Source organism: Merops nubicus, unplaced genomic scaffold (assembly GCF_000691845.1).
Source record: "Merops nubicus isolate BGI_N331 unplaced genomic scaffold, ASM69184v1 scaffold7470, whole genome shotgun sequence".
In the NCBI taxonomy this organism is placed as follows: domain Eukaryota; kingdom Metazoa; phylum Chordata; class Aves; order Coraciiformes; family Meropidae; genus Merops; species Merops nubicus.
The window spans coordinates 15,312-33,600 of NW_008581423.1; the positions used below are offsets into that span (position 1 = coordinate 15,312).

General features: G+C 34.9%; 1 protein-coding gene across 1 annotated transcript in view; it reads right to left on the reverse strand.

Annotated features, from left to right (window-relative positions):
* The window catches only part of LOC103782184 (neurexin-1), a gene marked incomplete at its 3' end in the record, with an annotated part of 65,060 nt that overhangs the window by 14,607 nt on the left and 32,164 nt on the right, over positions 1–18,289 (reverse strand). The window contains exon 3 of the mRNA XM_008949939.1: positions 3,385–3,823. Coding sequence (XP_008948187.1) covers positions 3,385–3,823 — 439 coding nt within the window. The remainder of the gene's footprint in view (positions 1–3,384; positions 3,824–18,289) is intronic.

Here is an 18,289-nt window from a genome sequence, read left to right on the forward strand (position 1 = left end):
CTCTCTGCTTATATATCATGTGGCTTATTAGTTGCTTTTTGTGCATGTGAAACGTGTTTGCTTATTAAGAATTGGTGAAAGAATCGGAGTAAGATATTCTAAATACACTTCACATCTTGTGTGTTAAAGCATAATGTAACAGCTGTGAGGAGGATTGTGATCATGGCATACAGCCCATGGCCAAGCCCAAGGGCACGTGTAAAGCAGCTATGAAGCTACTGTACTTCACAGGAATTCAGAATCACCATCAATATTGGGAAGGAATTCAGCTCACATGCCAGGACACAGCAATTTGTACCAGGTTGTGTCCTCTGCTGTATACCTAGCACAAAAACCCCAGACTGCTGGAGAACATTGCATTCCCTTTCCTCTGCTGTATACCTAGCAAGAAAGATGGACTGATGGAAAAGGTGTGAAATCTGTCTTTCTTTACCACAGCAAACAGAGTCGCAGAAGTTCCTTCTCACTGAAGATCTGCTTTTTAGGTAAGGAAGTGCTCAGAGGAGGTCTTACAGGCAAACAGGATGAGATTCCAGGGTGAAAAACTTTTATAAGAATAGTAGATCAAAAGTTCCTTCAGAGAAAGGAATTTAAAGGGCACCACCTCTTCCCTCTGCCTTGTATCTCCCCAAATCCAAGGGGATGAGCAGAATTATGAGTGAATAGTGCCTGGATAAATCCAATCTAAAAAAATGCTCTCATTCCTTACACCTCCCCCACCACAGGTCCCAGATGGGCAATGGCAAAGTCAGTAGTTCAGAGTGGATACTCCTTGTGACTGAGAATCCAGAAGAGAACAAAGAATGAAAAATAAATTGAGTACTTGCTGATCCAGCTAATACAAAAGTCAAGGAAATTAGCAAAGCTCCTTGAGAAATGTCATAGCTTTCTATTATCTGAGGGAACCACTCTACATTGGATTTGAAGGCTAGGAGTAAAAGGTTGCAAGACGACAAACTTCACTTAAAAAAAAATAAAAATATAATCACAGGCTGTTTGGGCTCTTTATTCATTAAGAGGAGACTCTCTTCCTTTATACATTATAGGTTGGGAAGTATTTTGTCAGCAGCAAGAATGTCTCAGAGAAGCCAATTTATTTTATTTTTTTATACAAGGTATATTCATTCACTTTGAAGGTAGGCAAGTTACAAGGGATCATGTTCATATTATTTCCAGTATGTTTAATTCTGGCTAGAGAAAATAAATGAAAAAGCTTGCTGGAACAGTAAAGTGGATTTTATTATTCACGTAAAGGAATAAAAGACCAATATGTGTAAGTCATGAAGAAATAATCTAAAGATAACACATAAGTACTTCTTCATCTAATCAGAAGAAAATAAGAACATACAATTGTTTCTTTTAATTGCTAGAAGTCATTTTACTTGGTTAAATATGATAGTCTAAGATACTACTCAGCCAATATTCTCATTAAGAAAATTAACAGCGTTACCACTGTTATTGGTACTTTTCCTACTGTAAAGTATTATTGTATGTATTAAAACCACAGAAAATCTTTCATGTCAGGTTCAGATTTCAGCTAAGAATTCAGTTTCTCAAACCAAATGTCTCTATTTTTATTTACTATTCCTGGTAATAGCTTTATGTTTTAGGGAAGATAGGTACTGTGGTCATTTTTCAAGAGTGACAGAGTAAAGTTCACTTTTCTTGATCACAGGCGATTCCTCAGCTGGATTTATTTTTCTTTTATATATGTATTTGACTATAATTCTATTTAAAAATAATATATAGTCCTGATCATCAAGTGTGTATTTCTTCCTAAGATTAGTCTACATTCTTGCCACTTACCATCAACACTTTTAAAGAATGACCTAAAAATCTCTTAATGGCACTTGTGAGCTACATTTTTTTTATGAATCAATGAAAATGCAGAATTTATCTTCAAATGTAATCAAATGCTATGGAGTTATTTATTTTCTTTATAGTTGTGTTGACTTTAGACATAAGAATAAAGTTTGCTTTCAGTGGAGTCCCACAGGCATGATAATTACAGGATTTATTGCCTCATATGAATCACTGAAGCAGCACTTAAGAAGGAAGACTGAAATGAAGACTGTAGTATAAATAATATAATCACTGGATATTCAATCATAATTGAGGATTTTGAGTAGTTGTGGGGTTTGCTGTTTGATTTTTTTTTTCCATTTTATCTGGTTGTTTTGGGTTTTTAACCTCAAGAAAAGTAAATAAGCAACTGACATTATAATCAGAAAATTAAACTCTCTAAAATTAGAATTTGAAGCTGCACAGCAAAAGAATCAAATCACCATTTTGCATAACCAGTTGAATTTGGTCTGACTTTCAGCACAAATTTGACTGAAATCTTCAGTTTAAGCCTACACCTAAGATTTGCTTGATCTGAAATCAGATTCATGGGTAATGAGAAAGTAAGTTATAAAATAATAACTTTTGGAGGGTGAAGTTTCAGAAAGAAATACGGAATGCAAGTCACGGAAAAGGAGTCACCAGAAGGAAGAAACTGGGGGAAAACCCACGAAAATCCAAAAGAAGAAGTGTTTATGTGTTTCAACACTCGGTGTACATAAACTTCAGACTGAATACTGATATTAATTGAAAAATTCTTTGATGGACTAAATTACAGATTCAGTATATTTCCCCCTCCCTCCCACCCCTGAATCCTGGCATGAACTACAGGAAAGATGCCATAGAACAGATTTGCCCTTCAACTAATGGATATTGATTATTTGCTGAAGTCAAGATATATACTTAAGATCAGACACAGCAGAAAAACAAGGACAGTTTCACTAGTTAAATACATTTTCTCCTATAACATATTTCCATAGCATTAGGAAGAGTTTATCAATTCTGTATTTTTAATCTTTCCAGTGAGATCATTTGTCAAGTGAATTTCTACAGAATACAAATCATACTGACAGAATACGATAAGTCACTTATTTCCATTTCTGCTGATATGTGTTGCTAGCCATTCATTAACATATCATTTAATTATGCAGAGATAGGCTGACATGACTGGAAAGTCTGTGTTGCTTCTGTGGGCCAATCATTCCCTGCGTTGGAGATTACTTTCAGTAATTCTTTTTTGCTTTACTTTTACTCTTGAAACTTACCACTTCAGCTAATTGATGTAAGCAAGCACAGAGGGAGATAACTACTCAGGTTTGAAGTACATGGAACACTCACCTGCAAGATTAAGTGTCTGATTGCCCAATAAATGTTACCATAAGATATTTCACTTTGCAAGTCATTGATTCTGGTCCCTGACAATAATGAATTCTTCTATTTCCTTTATTTTTCAGGTGATACACAATTCTAATGATGGCAACATAACATATACCCTGTACACAACACAACAAGCCATACTGAATGTTAAAAAAAGAAGCTTACCTGACCGTCCATCCCGTTGAAAATCCACATGGTACCATTCACCATCATTCACCTTCTTCTGCAAGGCTTTTATTTTTATAGTACCTGATCCCATGTCTAGCAGCAGGTAGAGGTGACCATCAAGCATCTCAATGGCAAAAAAGTCAACCTTCACCATCTGTGGATGTTTGGCATCTTTTTGGTGCCTTGGTTTTCCATGGCTGAAAAGAATCAGGCCATTTGGCTCAGTTGTACGAAAGTCAAATGATATTGAACCTGTTTTCTTGGCATTCCACTTTGGCAAAGAGATGAAAGACTCTGGTGTTTCAAATGTTATTGGATCTAAGGTTGCAACATTCTCACATTTAAATGCTACAACCCCATGAATCTTCATTTTAGGGTCTCCTTGCTTGGCAAGTCGAGATAACTCCAACCTGACATCGTTATTTTTATATACAACCTGCAAGCAAAGCAGAGAAGTTAGTAAGATGAACTTGAGCATTTTAACCAGACATAATCCTGAATAGGCATGTTATTTAAAGGATAGTAATGATGGCATATCAATATGGTAATTTACATACACACAAAACTAAGTAAATATTTTCATTGACTAATGATTTAATAATAGTTTTCATGAAACCAAACAAAGTTGCTCTAAAAATATCCCTAGAGTTAATTCAATCAATCTAAAGAATCTGCACATAATTTATACTACTAGTCACAAATTAGTTTGCACGGCCTTGATTGCTTAAAAGCCCCCTTTGCAAAACTATTCTGCTATGCTAGAGAAGTATTAGATTTCTTCTCCTTCTAAACCCTTTGTCACTGTCTTAACTCTTCTGTTCATGCACAGAAAATGTACCAAGGTCAGATACTTTAACATTTTTTTCAGTTTGTCCTTGGTGCTGAGGAATAGTAGCATCCATGGTATTCATGAAGGTATAAAATAGGGAAGCTAATATCATACAGATAAAAACAGATTAAAACAGGACATCTTTGAGCCAGTTCAATTGGACAAAAAAATAAAACCACTTACGTATTTTCCCTGACTGAAGACTTTTCTGATAAAAATGAAAGACAATATTAGTTTTATTCCAATTGACCTCCACAGAAAATATTCTTGCTTCAAATCACATATTTACTCTGTCCGGAGATGCTTGTCATGATATAACCACTTCCCAGAGTTCTAGTCTCAGTATTTTCTGAAATTGCTGCTATTTCTGCATTATCCAGGATACAAAGACTGATTAAATGAAGCTCCCCAATAGGAAAGGTGTGCACGAGTATTTTGTCGAGGTATTTTTAATTATTCAGTAAATTATATACTCAAGCTAAAACACCACTGAAGGGCTGAATCTGAATGCATGATGACAGAACAACTAAAACCTTATTTGCTCTAAGTTTAAACCGACATCAGAATGCAATTTGGAGCAAAAGTAACAGCTCAGCAAATCAAAACACTATTCTAAAGCTTCTCCATCTGTGGATCCTGTACCATTCAGGACTAGATCACATTTGGCCCCTGTCCCAGTGTTCCAACTGTACAATGTATTGTGAAGCTGTTCAGGGAATCAATCACTGGTTTAGACCTTACATCCCTATTAGAGGTGAGAAAGTGCTTACTGAGTACTTAGTGGAGAGCTTCTGAATTAATCTCCTCTGAAGCCTAGTTTGAACACCAATGAAAGTGCAAATTGAACTGATACACAAAAATTGAAAGAGATAGGGCATGCACTGTAGAATTGTGCTACTGTTAGAAAAAAAACCCACCACTAGTATACACATAATCTAAGATGGCATGCCCCACAAGCAGAAGTTGCTATGGAAAAAGGATGTTTAAAGATAACAGAACACTAAAAATATGACTGATAGATTGACAATTTTTTACTGTAAGACTTCTGTTCTTTCAAATGATATCATTATCCACCCAGCAAATTTCATCACAAGCCATGGAAAAATTATTCTACTCCATTAAAAATGTGTCCTAAAAGCTAATAAATATGCCTATTTCTGCATTTGGAGTTCAGTACAAATACTGTGGCTCCCACTGGAGCTGCATCTCCAAAGACAACAAATAAACTCCACTGTAGATTCCTGACAGCTGAAATAATACTCTGTCACAGAGTGGCAGATAATATGTGTTGCCTTCTTTAAGTGAATACATCAGAGGTGACTAGAATTGGACTAGTAATCTTAGAGAATAAGGATCTGTGTTTACATTTATCAGACACTTCTATAAAAACTACTATAAAAACAAAAAAGATTACAGATCACACAAAGGAATTTAGAGGAGTACTGGAGAATAAGCACATTCAAGTGATCTCCCATTGGGACGACTTTCTGTTTCTAGAGTGAAGAAAGCCAAAATGCAGAATAATGCAACCAGTACCCTGACAGGCAATATTACTTAGATATATCTGGTCTTAGGAAACATTTCTATGTCAAGAGGCATTTTGGACAGCTTCCAACTCATTTGAAGGAGTTACAGGGGGTAATCTTTCTTGAATAGACTGAAAAGCATTAAAAAGAGGATAGAGAATATGATAAAAAGAAACTAATGGACTTTCATTAGAATTAAATCATGCTGTTGACAACAAAAGTAATTAAGACAACAAAGAACACTAGGAGAAAAAAAATTCTTTAATTGCTTATGTAACAAAGGTAGATACAACCACCAAAAAAAAAAGGTAGAAAAGTAATTTCTTATTTATGGACAAATTCAAATTGTCCAATATTAATGAAAGCTGGCTGACCGAATAATAAAATCAGTAGTTAACAGCCACGTCAGAAAAACTGATGTCTAAAACAGCTCTGTAGGCTTTGAAGTCATTTGCCAACTCAGAAACAATAATTTTTAATAAATATAGTTCAAGGACCTGATGGACAAAGTGCAAACAGGAACACTGGCAATAGTTTTCTGAATAGCTCATCACCCACTCTTTAAGCAGCTTAATATATAACATATTAGGGAAAAATGTACTAAAGCACATTAGTAAGACTGGCAAATAGTGGTAATTTTAGTACATCAATATTAAAACATTCTTGGCATCCCCAAACGTTGCCTATGACAATTTCTTAATTTCATATGCTACATTTAAAACTTTGTAGTTACTGAGATGTGAATGATTACATTCATTGTGTGAAAACAAAATAAAGTCTACATCTATGTTTTAGACTGTTTATGCTCTAAGTTTTAGGATGTTTACATTCTATTAATGTTATGAAGTTGAAAATTTGAAACTGAATTATCATGGGTAATTAGTATTAAAAGAGGAATATATGAACCATAACTGAAAACCACAACTGAAAAGAACTGTAAACTATTAACTGCACAGAGCTGGCATTTGGATGCCCATTTCTAGATGATCTTTCAGGTCCCTTCCAACCCTGACAATTCTATGATTCTACGATTTCTTAGTGTTATGCTGAGATTCTTACTCCTCTCCCTGTCCATGAAAGATGTACTCAGCTATGAGTGAAGTACAAAAAAAAAAAAAAAAGAGAAAAGCAGTATTTTCACAAAGAATAGTAGTCATTAAATTTTGGGAAAAGAACCAAACAGTAAGGAATAATTCTTCAACTAATATCTGCCTTACATCTCATGGACATATATGCTTCAGAATTGATAGCCTCTAGGGTACCAATAATTTAATAATTTGTTATTTTCCAAAGAATCTGCCTTTATTTTTTTTCCCCCTTCTGGGTACATAACAGCAAACATGCTTTTAACAGGGCATATGTTATCAACTGCTATTTCCATCTAAGACACCCAACATATTGTTCTTTAATGTTAACTCAATACATTCTTCCTCCAGTAGAGACGTGGATCCACAATTAGTCAAGTAAAGGTAATTTACACCTCTACAACCTACCAGTCAGTATCCTTGCACTACTGTGTGCTTTCCCAGCATCTGTTGGGCTGGCCTTGGTAATAAATTTCTTGCTTTTGCACCCACTCTCATACCTGAGCAACAACATCATTATCATTTATAACAACAACAATATCATTTTCCTGCACGTGAAACTGCCAGCCCTCAGGGAATTGTATCATGCTATTCAGAGCACCTTGAATTTGTCTTCTATTCACTGTATTCTTTCCCTTTAATATTAAGTAAGGTTCAAAACCTCAGTCTTTAAAATATATAATTATCTCAGTCTTGGAAACTGCAAAAGGTCATCTGAACTCCCAAGAAAAAAGGAGCAGTTAGCAATTCCCCTCATAACTTGCAATTGAGCTACCCAAAGCAAGGAATAAATTTGTTTTCCAGGATAGAAAGGGCAGATCTATATATCATTTTATAATCAAGATATGAGGTCCCTTTGCTACCATCTAAACCAAACACATCCCATGTAACTTAAAATATCACGGCACTGAGTCTTAACAAATAAGTCTAGCTAAGAGACAGAAAATACTAACTTAGGCTCAGCACTCTCTTTAACATGGCCTGTGGTCATCTTGGAGCACAATCAAAATTAATTCATGCTTCTTAAAGATATATCATGTGTATAATTTATTGCAAGCCAGGACCCTCCTAGTAGGCAATGAACTCTAGAAATGTATTAAGAATTTACTACAGAACTGGCCAGTAGTCATGTTAGGTGCTTTAAAGAATGCAGCAGAGCAACCAATGAAAATGTTAATATATTGACAATGTACAAGTATATGAATGAATTAGAGAAAATGTGAAGAAGACAAGGAATTTAGTGGTGATATTAGAGATATATTCTATATACATAACAAAGCAAATTTCAAATTAAAAAGTCAATACAATAAAACCATTAACAAAATCTTCCCAGTTCACTCTACTGACCGTGTCCCATGAAATTGAAAACCATGAAAGATGTGAAAGAATCCAGCTTTCAACACCATTTTCAATTCAAAGGGCGGCCATTTGTACATTAAAGATTGTATTTTATACATCAAATACTATGAGTGAAGAAATGGCCCTATGGTTAAATATTTCATAATACTGACCAACTCTGCTGTCAAGGGCCTTTCAATCACTGTGATTAAAAGCCTTTAAATTACTATGAAGCATTTCTTTCAAATTACTTTATACTGTTAAAACCAAATATGATCTGTAAGGAGCCAATCACATCACTTAATTTGTTGCATCTAAGTTTCCTTGAGAATCAGAGAGAAACCAGGAGTTCAGGGCACCTACATTATGACCTTGCTCTGAAGAGCTTGTCTATTTACTTAATTGGGAGTTCAGGGAAAAATATATTTCTAAATGCAATTTGACTGAATGTATGAATTCAGTCTCTAAACCTGTTTAAAAATACAAACTAACCAATCAAACAACGTATAAAACCTTATGGTACCATAAAGCAGTATTTTCATGAAACCTGGATCACCTAGTGCAAACAATGTCAGTTAATTATCTAAGACACTAGTACCATCCAAAATGGCTCAGGTAGGTGCTGCTAAGGTACAATTTTATGCTGCACAGTGAAGTCAGCAGGTGATAACTTACTTGATGTCAGTAACTGTAGCAATGGGACTTGCAGTAAGTGAAGCCTGAGGCAATTTTATCAGCCTTCTTTAACAGCCACTAGAATTTCCATGCTTATTGAGAACTGATGCATACAGTATCACATTCTCCAGGAATCCCAGTGCAAAACCAACCATTGAGAGTTATCATGTATGTTTTTACTATTTGCTGACTGCTTTTGAACTAATCCATGAATGCCAGCTTCTCACAGGTGGCTTGTCATTTTGCTAATAAGCCTCAATTCATTTCCAAGCTCCAAAATGAAAATATCGAGGAATACAAACTACAGACTATTTATGCAAAACTCGAGGAGCCCTATTTCTAATGTTTGCAGGGGGTTGTATTTCTGAATGCAACATGAAAGCACACAATAGGAATGACAACAGCTATTCGAGACTCTAGGATTTCTCAGCTTTATAAACCAGCTTTTTCTGAACAAAGAGAAGAAATTAGCTCTGAAGAAACAATTTATTCATCCTCAAATGAAATGGTTTTAATTTTCCTGAGGTGGATATGTGTGTGGGTGGTGGTGGTAGCATGGGGCATTTAGAAAGGAGGTAACTTTGAACACCAAAATAAACCTCAGTGTCTACAGAGTCCTACTGAGTGGGATGTAAGCCTCAGGGCAACAGTACAGGGTTCCATGGTATAGGTAAACACCTTGAGAAAAAGATAGCACATGCATTTTGCTGCATTATTTTATATCAGTTAATATGGTCTGCCTCTTATTCCTGTCTACTTTGAGCATCCAAACCCATGGAGTGGAAACAGAATACACTCAACTCTCCATACACTCTACTAAAATGGGACTTGGCTCTTCCATGGAGACAGAATATGAAAGAAACCCACCTGGAAGACTATTGATTGTCTAAATCCAAAGGAATAGTCAATAATGCTTAAGTTATCCAACACGAGAAAAAAATATCTAATGATTGGACACATAAAATGGCTTATACTAGGTCTCCTTCCTCCCAAGTCAATGTCTTTTGAAAAAATATGGAATGGAATTCATATAACAAATTGTTCATTTAGCATGACCATACACATTGTTCTACTATTTATAGCTTTAGATATAACAACTGTATTGTAAATCAGGCATACTCTCCACAGACTACTTAATCCTACGAGATCAAAAGAAGAGTATCATTAGAAAGATTCTTGCTGTTAGAAGCCAGGACCAGTAATCCAGGAACTTGGGTTTAACCTGCATTTGGATGCCTCACAGGGAACTTCTCCTTTCTTCTCCATAAAATGGATACACTATTTCATCACAGGGATGAAACTTGCATGAAGACTGAACTCTGCGTTACCAGCATCAGGCCTAGTGGAACTTCATCTGAATTAAATCATGTTTACATACACAATTCCTACATGGTGTCATCCCTCTGCCCCCTTGTTTTTTAAGAAAGATGGCAGCTACTATGACAAAAAGAGTATGAAATGGAACTACACAGTACAGAGCACACTGGCCATTCAAATAGAAAAATAAAATGTACCCACTCTGGTCAAAGCTACACTCAATAAAAGCTGGGCTTGAACAATCCATGACTCAGGGTAAACATAAAAGTGTAATATATTATTGCCATGATAACACACTCAGCTCGTGCTTTAATGCCACACTGAATGGCTAACTGGAGACAAAAAATTTGTGATGTTTGTTTCTGTAACTAAGCAACATGTACATTTTCTGCACTCTTCTTTTTTAATATTACAGAATATTGCATGACATGCATTTTTAAAACTTCCGTTCACAGAAAACAGATATAATGCACACAGATACATGTTCTGTGCACACAAATGCATGTTCTAATTAAACTGCTTATTGTATCCCTGCAAGTTCTAGGAAGGTAAATGGGTAACAAAAAAAGCTTAAACAATTGGCATAATTATATAGAATTCTACTGTTAATTCAGTAGCGTATCTGAAGGTCTACTGCAGACTATCTGAAAACCATCACTGTCAGTAAAACAAACAAACAAAAAAACCCCACAGAATAACAAATTGCTCAGTTTGGTACAAGGAAGATAAATTAATTGCTCTAAGACAAGAAAAAAGTTAGTAATGGTTACATACAGTTGTAGAAACCAATTCAGTACTAACAGAATCAAAATAAAAATAACAGCTACATTGTGAATGCTATCAGGCGCTATTCTGAGAAACTTTTTACTTGCTTTCCTTTAGATGCACTGCTCAGGACTGGGAAAGTCACCTCATGCATCGGTCACCTATTTGCAGGATGAATACAGTTGTGATAGCTGACTTTCTAGGCAAACTGGTTTCTTCCGCTGAGGTTTCAAATCCTGATCGTGGAACTGTTTGTTTCTTTTCTTTCCCACTTTGACTGCCTGAATAGAGACATCTAATGAGGATGCCAGAGAATATCTTTTTATGTTCTAAGTCACTGGCATATCATTTACTATGTTACATTAGTAGAAGTTAGGAAAAAAAAAAATGAAATCTTCTTTTTTCTAACAATCTTGGATAATGGGATTGTTGTGTTTTTCACCCTGCTGTGGACACAAGTCTTTGGAAGATCTTTTTCCCCTCTTCAACAGAGTATTTTGTTATTCTTTGTACGTCCTGCTGTCAGCTGCCAGACTGCTAAATGTTGCTGACTGAGGTTGCTTTTCTTTTTTTTTTTTTTTTTTTTTTCTTTTTAACTTCCCATGGCAAAGACTCAGAAATTTCTTGGCAACACCTAAATTGCAGAATTTAGGAACAAGTTGGCTCCACAGAAGTTCAGCTGGCTCCCACGTAGGACTAAAGTCTTGTACCAAGACTCACAAAACAAAAAGAAGCAAGAATCAACAAAAGAAAACCAAAATGTATTATTTGAGGCAAAAGTAGCTTTGCATTAATACATTACATAAAGTCTAAGGAAGAAAACAAATTATATGCTACTCCCAGTGACTGTTTGGGAAAAAAAAGGGCTATGGGAGACTCAATTGTTGTGGTGGATTTCAGCTTTTTCCTCCCCTTTCTTTCACAGTACAGTGAGAGTTACCAAAGACTAGTTCTTCAGAAAAGTCAGAAACATGCTATTTTTCCTCTTTTGCCATTAACCATTCCTGCCCAAGATCAAGCACGGGAACTCTTTAGGGACTGCAAGAAAGAGGCACTATAAAGCAGAACACAGTAATTACCATTGTAGGATTCAAGTCTTATTTCTTTAGCATAGCATTAATTATATGCTAGATTTTTCTAATCTTTACCACTTAAAGCTTTAAATTCAAGGTCAGAAAATAAAGAAGCAAATTGTAGGAAAATGTATATATAATGTAAATGTAAAAATAAATGTTTGAAGGAACTTCTCAAGTACTTCTGAAAGTGATATGGCAGATGTAGTTAAAAACATGCTACCTTTAGTCAAGGTAGGAATTGTATGGGGGGAAAAAAAATGGAAGTGGTCACAAAAAGATAAGAAGAATGAATCTCAAATTAAAGAGAAAGGCCAAAATGGACCAAACACAAAATTCAAGTTTTGGAGGTTAGCAATCTGAAGACAAACTATAAAAGCTTGCTAAAAAAATAAAATAAATAATTACCAATATACATAACCCTGAATACCTGCAAATATTTGAACAAATCTTTTATTTTTCTGTGTTGAACACATTTGAAAATATATATAAGCCCAACTGGAGGCTGCAATTTAATGCAGAACATCAAATCTGCATATTCTTTGGTGAAATGAGGGGTCACTACCTTTACTTCCCTCCTTCAGCCTCTCCCATGAGTATATTAGTAGCTGCCAACTTAGAGGTCAACCTTATTACTTCTCCAGAATAATAAAAACTCAACTGCCTTTTTCTTCCCCTTCTCTCTCACTTGTATAGGTTACTCTTGCATCTAGCTGAATAGCTAGTTCTTGGCTGTGGGAGTTTCTGGCTACATTCTGGTTTGGACTCATCTGCTTCATTTCCTGGTCTGAAAGAACCTTCTGTTCCACTGAGGGGAAAATAGCCCTCTAATCTTAGGCTGAAATGCCATGCTGATTGTATGAACTTGTGGCCAGACTCCATGTCCATAGCATCCTTCCCTTTCAGCTCCATTAGTTATCTGGTCAGTGAAGCTGGCTGTTTGTTGACAAGCACAATACCTAGCTAGGTTAGCAGCTTTCTGATTTTCTGCCTGTGATACTAATATAGCAACAGTTTATGTAGTTGTTGACTAAATTCTGCCCTGCCATGATAGGTAAATAGCTTTTCTAAAAAAATCAAATTCCCACCCACTAACTACACTGCTTACTTTCCTTTCACTGGTGGAGTGACTGACACATTCCTGGAAGACACATAGTAAAAGCCTTCTCTACCTTCACCTGCAAATTCTTATGAATCTTCATAATCCTTGGAACATACTCCTTTAGCTTTCCATACTGCAACTTCAGTAACTCTTCACATCAGTGTTTTGAAACACTCTTTGTGTCAATTGCAAGCTAAATTTTCTCTAGCAGTTTTACATAGGCAGTTATTACTAAAATTCTAACACAAGATACATGGTATCAAGCTGCCACATCTTTTTCAGAGGCAGATTTTCCTTCACAAGTTTTCAGTGATACAGAGAGGTACACTTCAAGGCTGCCAGGCAGTGTACTCCTTTGCACTCCATTCTGGGCTTACATTGCTTTTCTAAACAACCTGTATTTCCTGAAATGAGAGAGAAAAAAAACAGTACTTGCACAGAGAAGTAAGAGGAAAAGAGGAGCTCTTCCACCTCAAATAGTGATCTGCATAGTACACTATGTGCATGGCTAAAAGCAATTTAGAAATCTTCAAGAAAACAATTAATGTAGTTCTTGGGTTAGACATCTTGTTTATATTTAAGACATCTTTAACCACAACCTACCTGTGGGCCATCTTTATGTTAATAAATTTTACTGTTTTTAAAGCTGTCCTCCAAAATAAACTTCCTGAACTAATCCAAATGAATTATGATCATTACAATGACAAGGAACAGGGATGTATTATTTGGTTTTCAAGATGTGGCATTTCATTGTAGTGAGAGAACAAAGCAGAGCATGCATACATGATGTTTAAAGGGTCTGATTCTGCTGGATGACCTCCAAATCTGAGACTTCAGTGTCAGTTTAATACTAAAGAAATGTCAGATAATAAAAATCCCCTTTTGGTTCTGTACTGAGTAAGAGGTCCTCAGCCTCCAGCAAAATCAATTTGTTTGACAGATAATCAGTAAAAATATATAATACTACAAAAAACTTTGTCTAATAATATTCAAGAAGAGCATCTTGCTATAGAAAATGAACTACCAGCAAGAATCTTTACACAAGCTGTTACTGGTTCTATCTAATACATATGCAAACATTTAAAAGTGGATTGTTCTGCAAATATTATAGGTTTCCTAAAATATTTTTGCTTATGTGTGTCTGTCACAATAAATACACCTCGCAGTGTTTATTTGAAAAACAGTTATGAAAAGTACTAATTCTTAGTCAATGGTAGACAGTGCAATTAAGAATTTCTCACTTCCCCATGTCATTGCATACATCAGTTGAATGTCTCAGCAATGTTCTGACATTTATTTTCACCTTTAAATTGCTTGGGTTGCTTGGTTCTTTTTCCTTTCAAATAAACACTTCAACTTGAAGCTACCTTTTCTATCAAGCATATTTTTAAATATTTGAAAATAATCACTTCAGAAAACTGAGAGGAAACAGGCTTTTCCCAAAACAAAATTGCCAAGCAAAAATGATTTTCTGACTATTTTCACTAAATTATTGTATTGGGACTACATGTGACATGCACTGAATTATGAATAATTAAAAAAAAAAAATCAAAAGGTCCAATGTGAAACCTGAAGAAAGAATTTAGGCAGCCACTACTATACTACTATCACCAAGTTAACATTATGCAAAGTTGTAGCAAGCATTTTCTTCAGAAAAAAAAAATAGCCAAAATTATTTTCAAGATTCTGCTGTCTGTAATGAGGCCTCAGTCCCACTGAAATCACTATTTACTGTTAAAGACTGTGAGAAAGTTTTCTATATATAGACTTGTTCAGAATTAGGTATCAAGCTGTTGATGTGTCTAATAAGAACTTTAATTCATTAAAGGATAAGAAGGTAAATCTCAGTGTGGTAGGGCCTCATGATTACTGTAGCCCACAAAGAAGCCAGACATTTGCCTTTCTGCAGAAAATTAATTCAGAGCAGTCTCATTCTGATTAAAAAGTAGATTTGAAGACAGTATTTAGGAAGCAGAAAAAAAAAAAGTGGGGAAAAAATCTATATAAGGTATATTGGTTATATATATCAATAAGTAATAACAGGGCATGAGAGTAAATCTTACTGTGTGTACCCATGGGACATCAGCAGAAAACAAACAGGCACATGCTATCTGCTTGGACTGTTCTCATATCCAAGGCATAACTTAGTTTTTGGAATTGCCTGGCTTTCTAGCAAGTGCTTTATGAAGATGAAAGATACTAAGAGGCTAACAGGAGGCACGCTGCTTTCAGAAACTGGAACAACAATTTGCTCTTGTGAAACCTGATCCGCTCTTGCTATTTCCATTTATATTCACTGCCTTTCTCTAAAGGGTTTTCTGTGTTCCCAGGTGGATGAGATCTTCCTCACCCACCATTGATAAATGAAGGAAATGACTGCTTTACAAAATATGAACACACACACCTCAGCATCTCCTGAAAGCTTCAGCTTAAAAAGAAAAGGAGAATTTTCAAAGCACGAGGTCTGGTTTTTTGTGTCATTTTGGTTTTAGGACATTTCAGGGCTTTTACCTGTAGGTACAAGTGACAGATTTAGTTCTTAAGCAACAACAAAAAAAATGGGGATAGTGTTCAAAGAGTATATGTGGATATTCAGTATGTACAATATCTATACAAGACCTTGACCCAATACTCAAAGTATTCTTTTGAAAATATGATCCTGACTAGAATCCAGCCAGATTTATATTACAAAAGCTAATAACTGAAAGGATGCAAATAATACTATGAACATTTTCAAAATCTCATGAAAAAAATAACTTAAAGAAGTTCTGGAATAATCAGATTAAAATTGTTTCCAAACTGAACCATTAGATAAGTATTTGAAAAGCTGTTCTTGATAGTGAATCTTTTAATATCTGATTCAAACTTTAAGTTATCTTTCAAAAAGCACAAGAGTATTCAAAAACAATTCAGTACAAATTAAGATGAGAAGGATTCTAAACTGAAATTTTTTAAATGCCTTCTTTTCCTCCTGAAGTTCATTTTGACACAAACAACATAACTGACCTTAGAAAAAGCAAAAGTTATAACCAGTTACCCACTAAACTGGGACCAATTTACAAAACATCTTAATCTACCAAGTTTTGGGGGTTTGAGGAGGTTTTTTTGGGTCAGGGAAAAACCTATGTTATAATGTTTTTTAACTGAAATAACACTGATCAGAAGTTTTCTTACAAGTTTCAGTGTATCAGCATTTCATTCTTAAAATTGGTAAGAAGGGGACCCCCAAACACAAGTACAACAGAAATATTTCTACAAACATTTAAGTTGTCAGATGTGCTAATCACTTAGTTTGTATATTCATAGTTGAGCTAAAATACTTGGGCTTTTACCACATAAACTACCTCACTAAATATTCAATTGCCTTTATAGCTCTTTGCACTCTTCATAGGTATACCCTTTTTATTTGTAATCTTGAAGATACCTGAGCTAAGTAACTAAAAAAATAAGTTTGTAGAGGCTACAATTCTTAAGACCAATGGAGTTCTCAGCTGATATCAACACAAGCATTCTTTCTAGACTTAGTATATGTGGAGAGCTGCAAATACCTGAAAAATTGGACTTCTGAATGAAAGAGTAGGCCAATCTGAGCATATATGAACACTAAGGTATTTATATAATTATTTAGCAGCTGATTTGTTTTTTAACATTCATTGTGATAGATTCTTAATGTGTTAAGTATATACTAAACTTTTTTTTTTTTAATTAAAAACTGGGGAAAATATCAATATAAACTTGAAGTAAACATATTGAAACAATTGTGAAAAAGTCAAAATATACCTGTATTTTTAGTTTGACAATTAGATGATACCAGGATTGGTATAATAAGGACATACAGATTTTTATACTTCTAGAAATCTTGTTAAAATGGTTTAAAGCATGTATTCAATCATTATCGTTTGAAAACAATTAATTCCTGTCACATTTTTCCTTTCAAGTTGCTCAGACGAAACTTAGAAAACAAGCACCGTCTAGATGGCAAAGAAGGTTCTCAGTCCTCAGTAGCTTTTAGGCATACGAAACTGCCTGGAACAAGTCTTTGAAAGACAACCATTGTTTGCTTTGTCTTACAGAACTGTTATAGTACAAACACTGTATTTTAAATAATTAGATGTTTTAATTCTTGTGTTAAAACCTGTCTAAATTAAATAATAATTGTAGAATGCCATTTGCTAGATAAATATTCTGTTTCAATGTTATGTCCTTAAAGTCTAAAGTCTAGGTTGGTGGGGTTTGTTTGTTTATTTTGTTGTTTGTTTGGTTTTTTTTTCTTTTGTGCCAGGGGAAGGGACAAATAACCCTCAAATTTTTAATCTGAACTCTTTTTTCTTTTTTTTTTTTTAAACTAACAATTACATGCCAGGGGGTGTGGACATTCAGCTTTAAAATACAATCCTGCAAGCAATCACTGACAATATATGCTTCCTAAAACATTAAGCAGAAAAAAAAAAAAAAGATCCATTGACTTTCAATATTAGAATCCTTAGACAATAAAGAACTTACAGCTGCTAGACAAATTGTCTGTGGCAACAATGACAATTACACTTAATCTGTTTTCTACTGAAGAAACGAAAATAGTACATTTCAGCTGCTTTTAACAGATTCTGATGCTCTGGATCAGATTAGATCCAGAAAAAGGTACAATAGCACAATAACTCTAACTGTTAAGATATGTGCACACAAACACACAAGTAATTCTATTCCTGTGAGCTATCTCCCATCTTAGAAGGTTTTTATAATAGTAATCAATATATTCAGAATAAAGGATTCACTTGAATACATTTCTTAATTCTTCAGGGACAAAGCATATGCTGGTTTACAGGTTTTAAATGATTGCCTAACTAAAGCAAATAAAATTTTTATCATCATGTTTATACCAACTACTGACATGGAAACAGGCTATAAAAAGCCTGGGGGAATCCAACTGGGCCATACTCCACACATGGACAAGAGCATCATTCAAACAGACAACTTAGGTAGGAACTTCAATGCAAAGTTTTAAAACCAACACAATTCAGTGTTATTTTACAGTAACGAAAAGTTTTCTGATCAGCTCAGTGAAGTTTGAGTACATCCCAAAAAGCAGAGTCACAATTGAAAAGACACAGAACACATCAGCTAACTCCTGGAGTTTTTACAGAAACTGAAGTATTGTACCTGAAGTGAAGAACAGTTCATCCAGTTCAACCAGT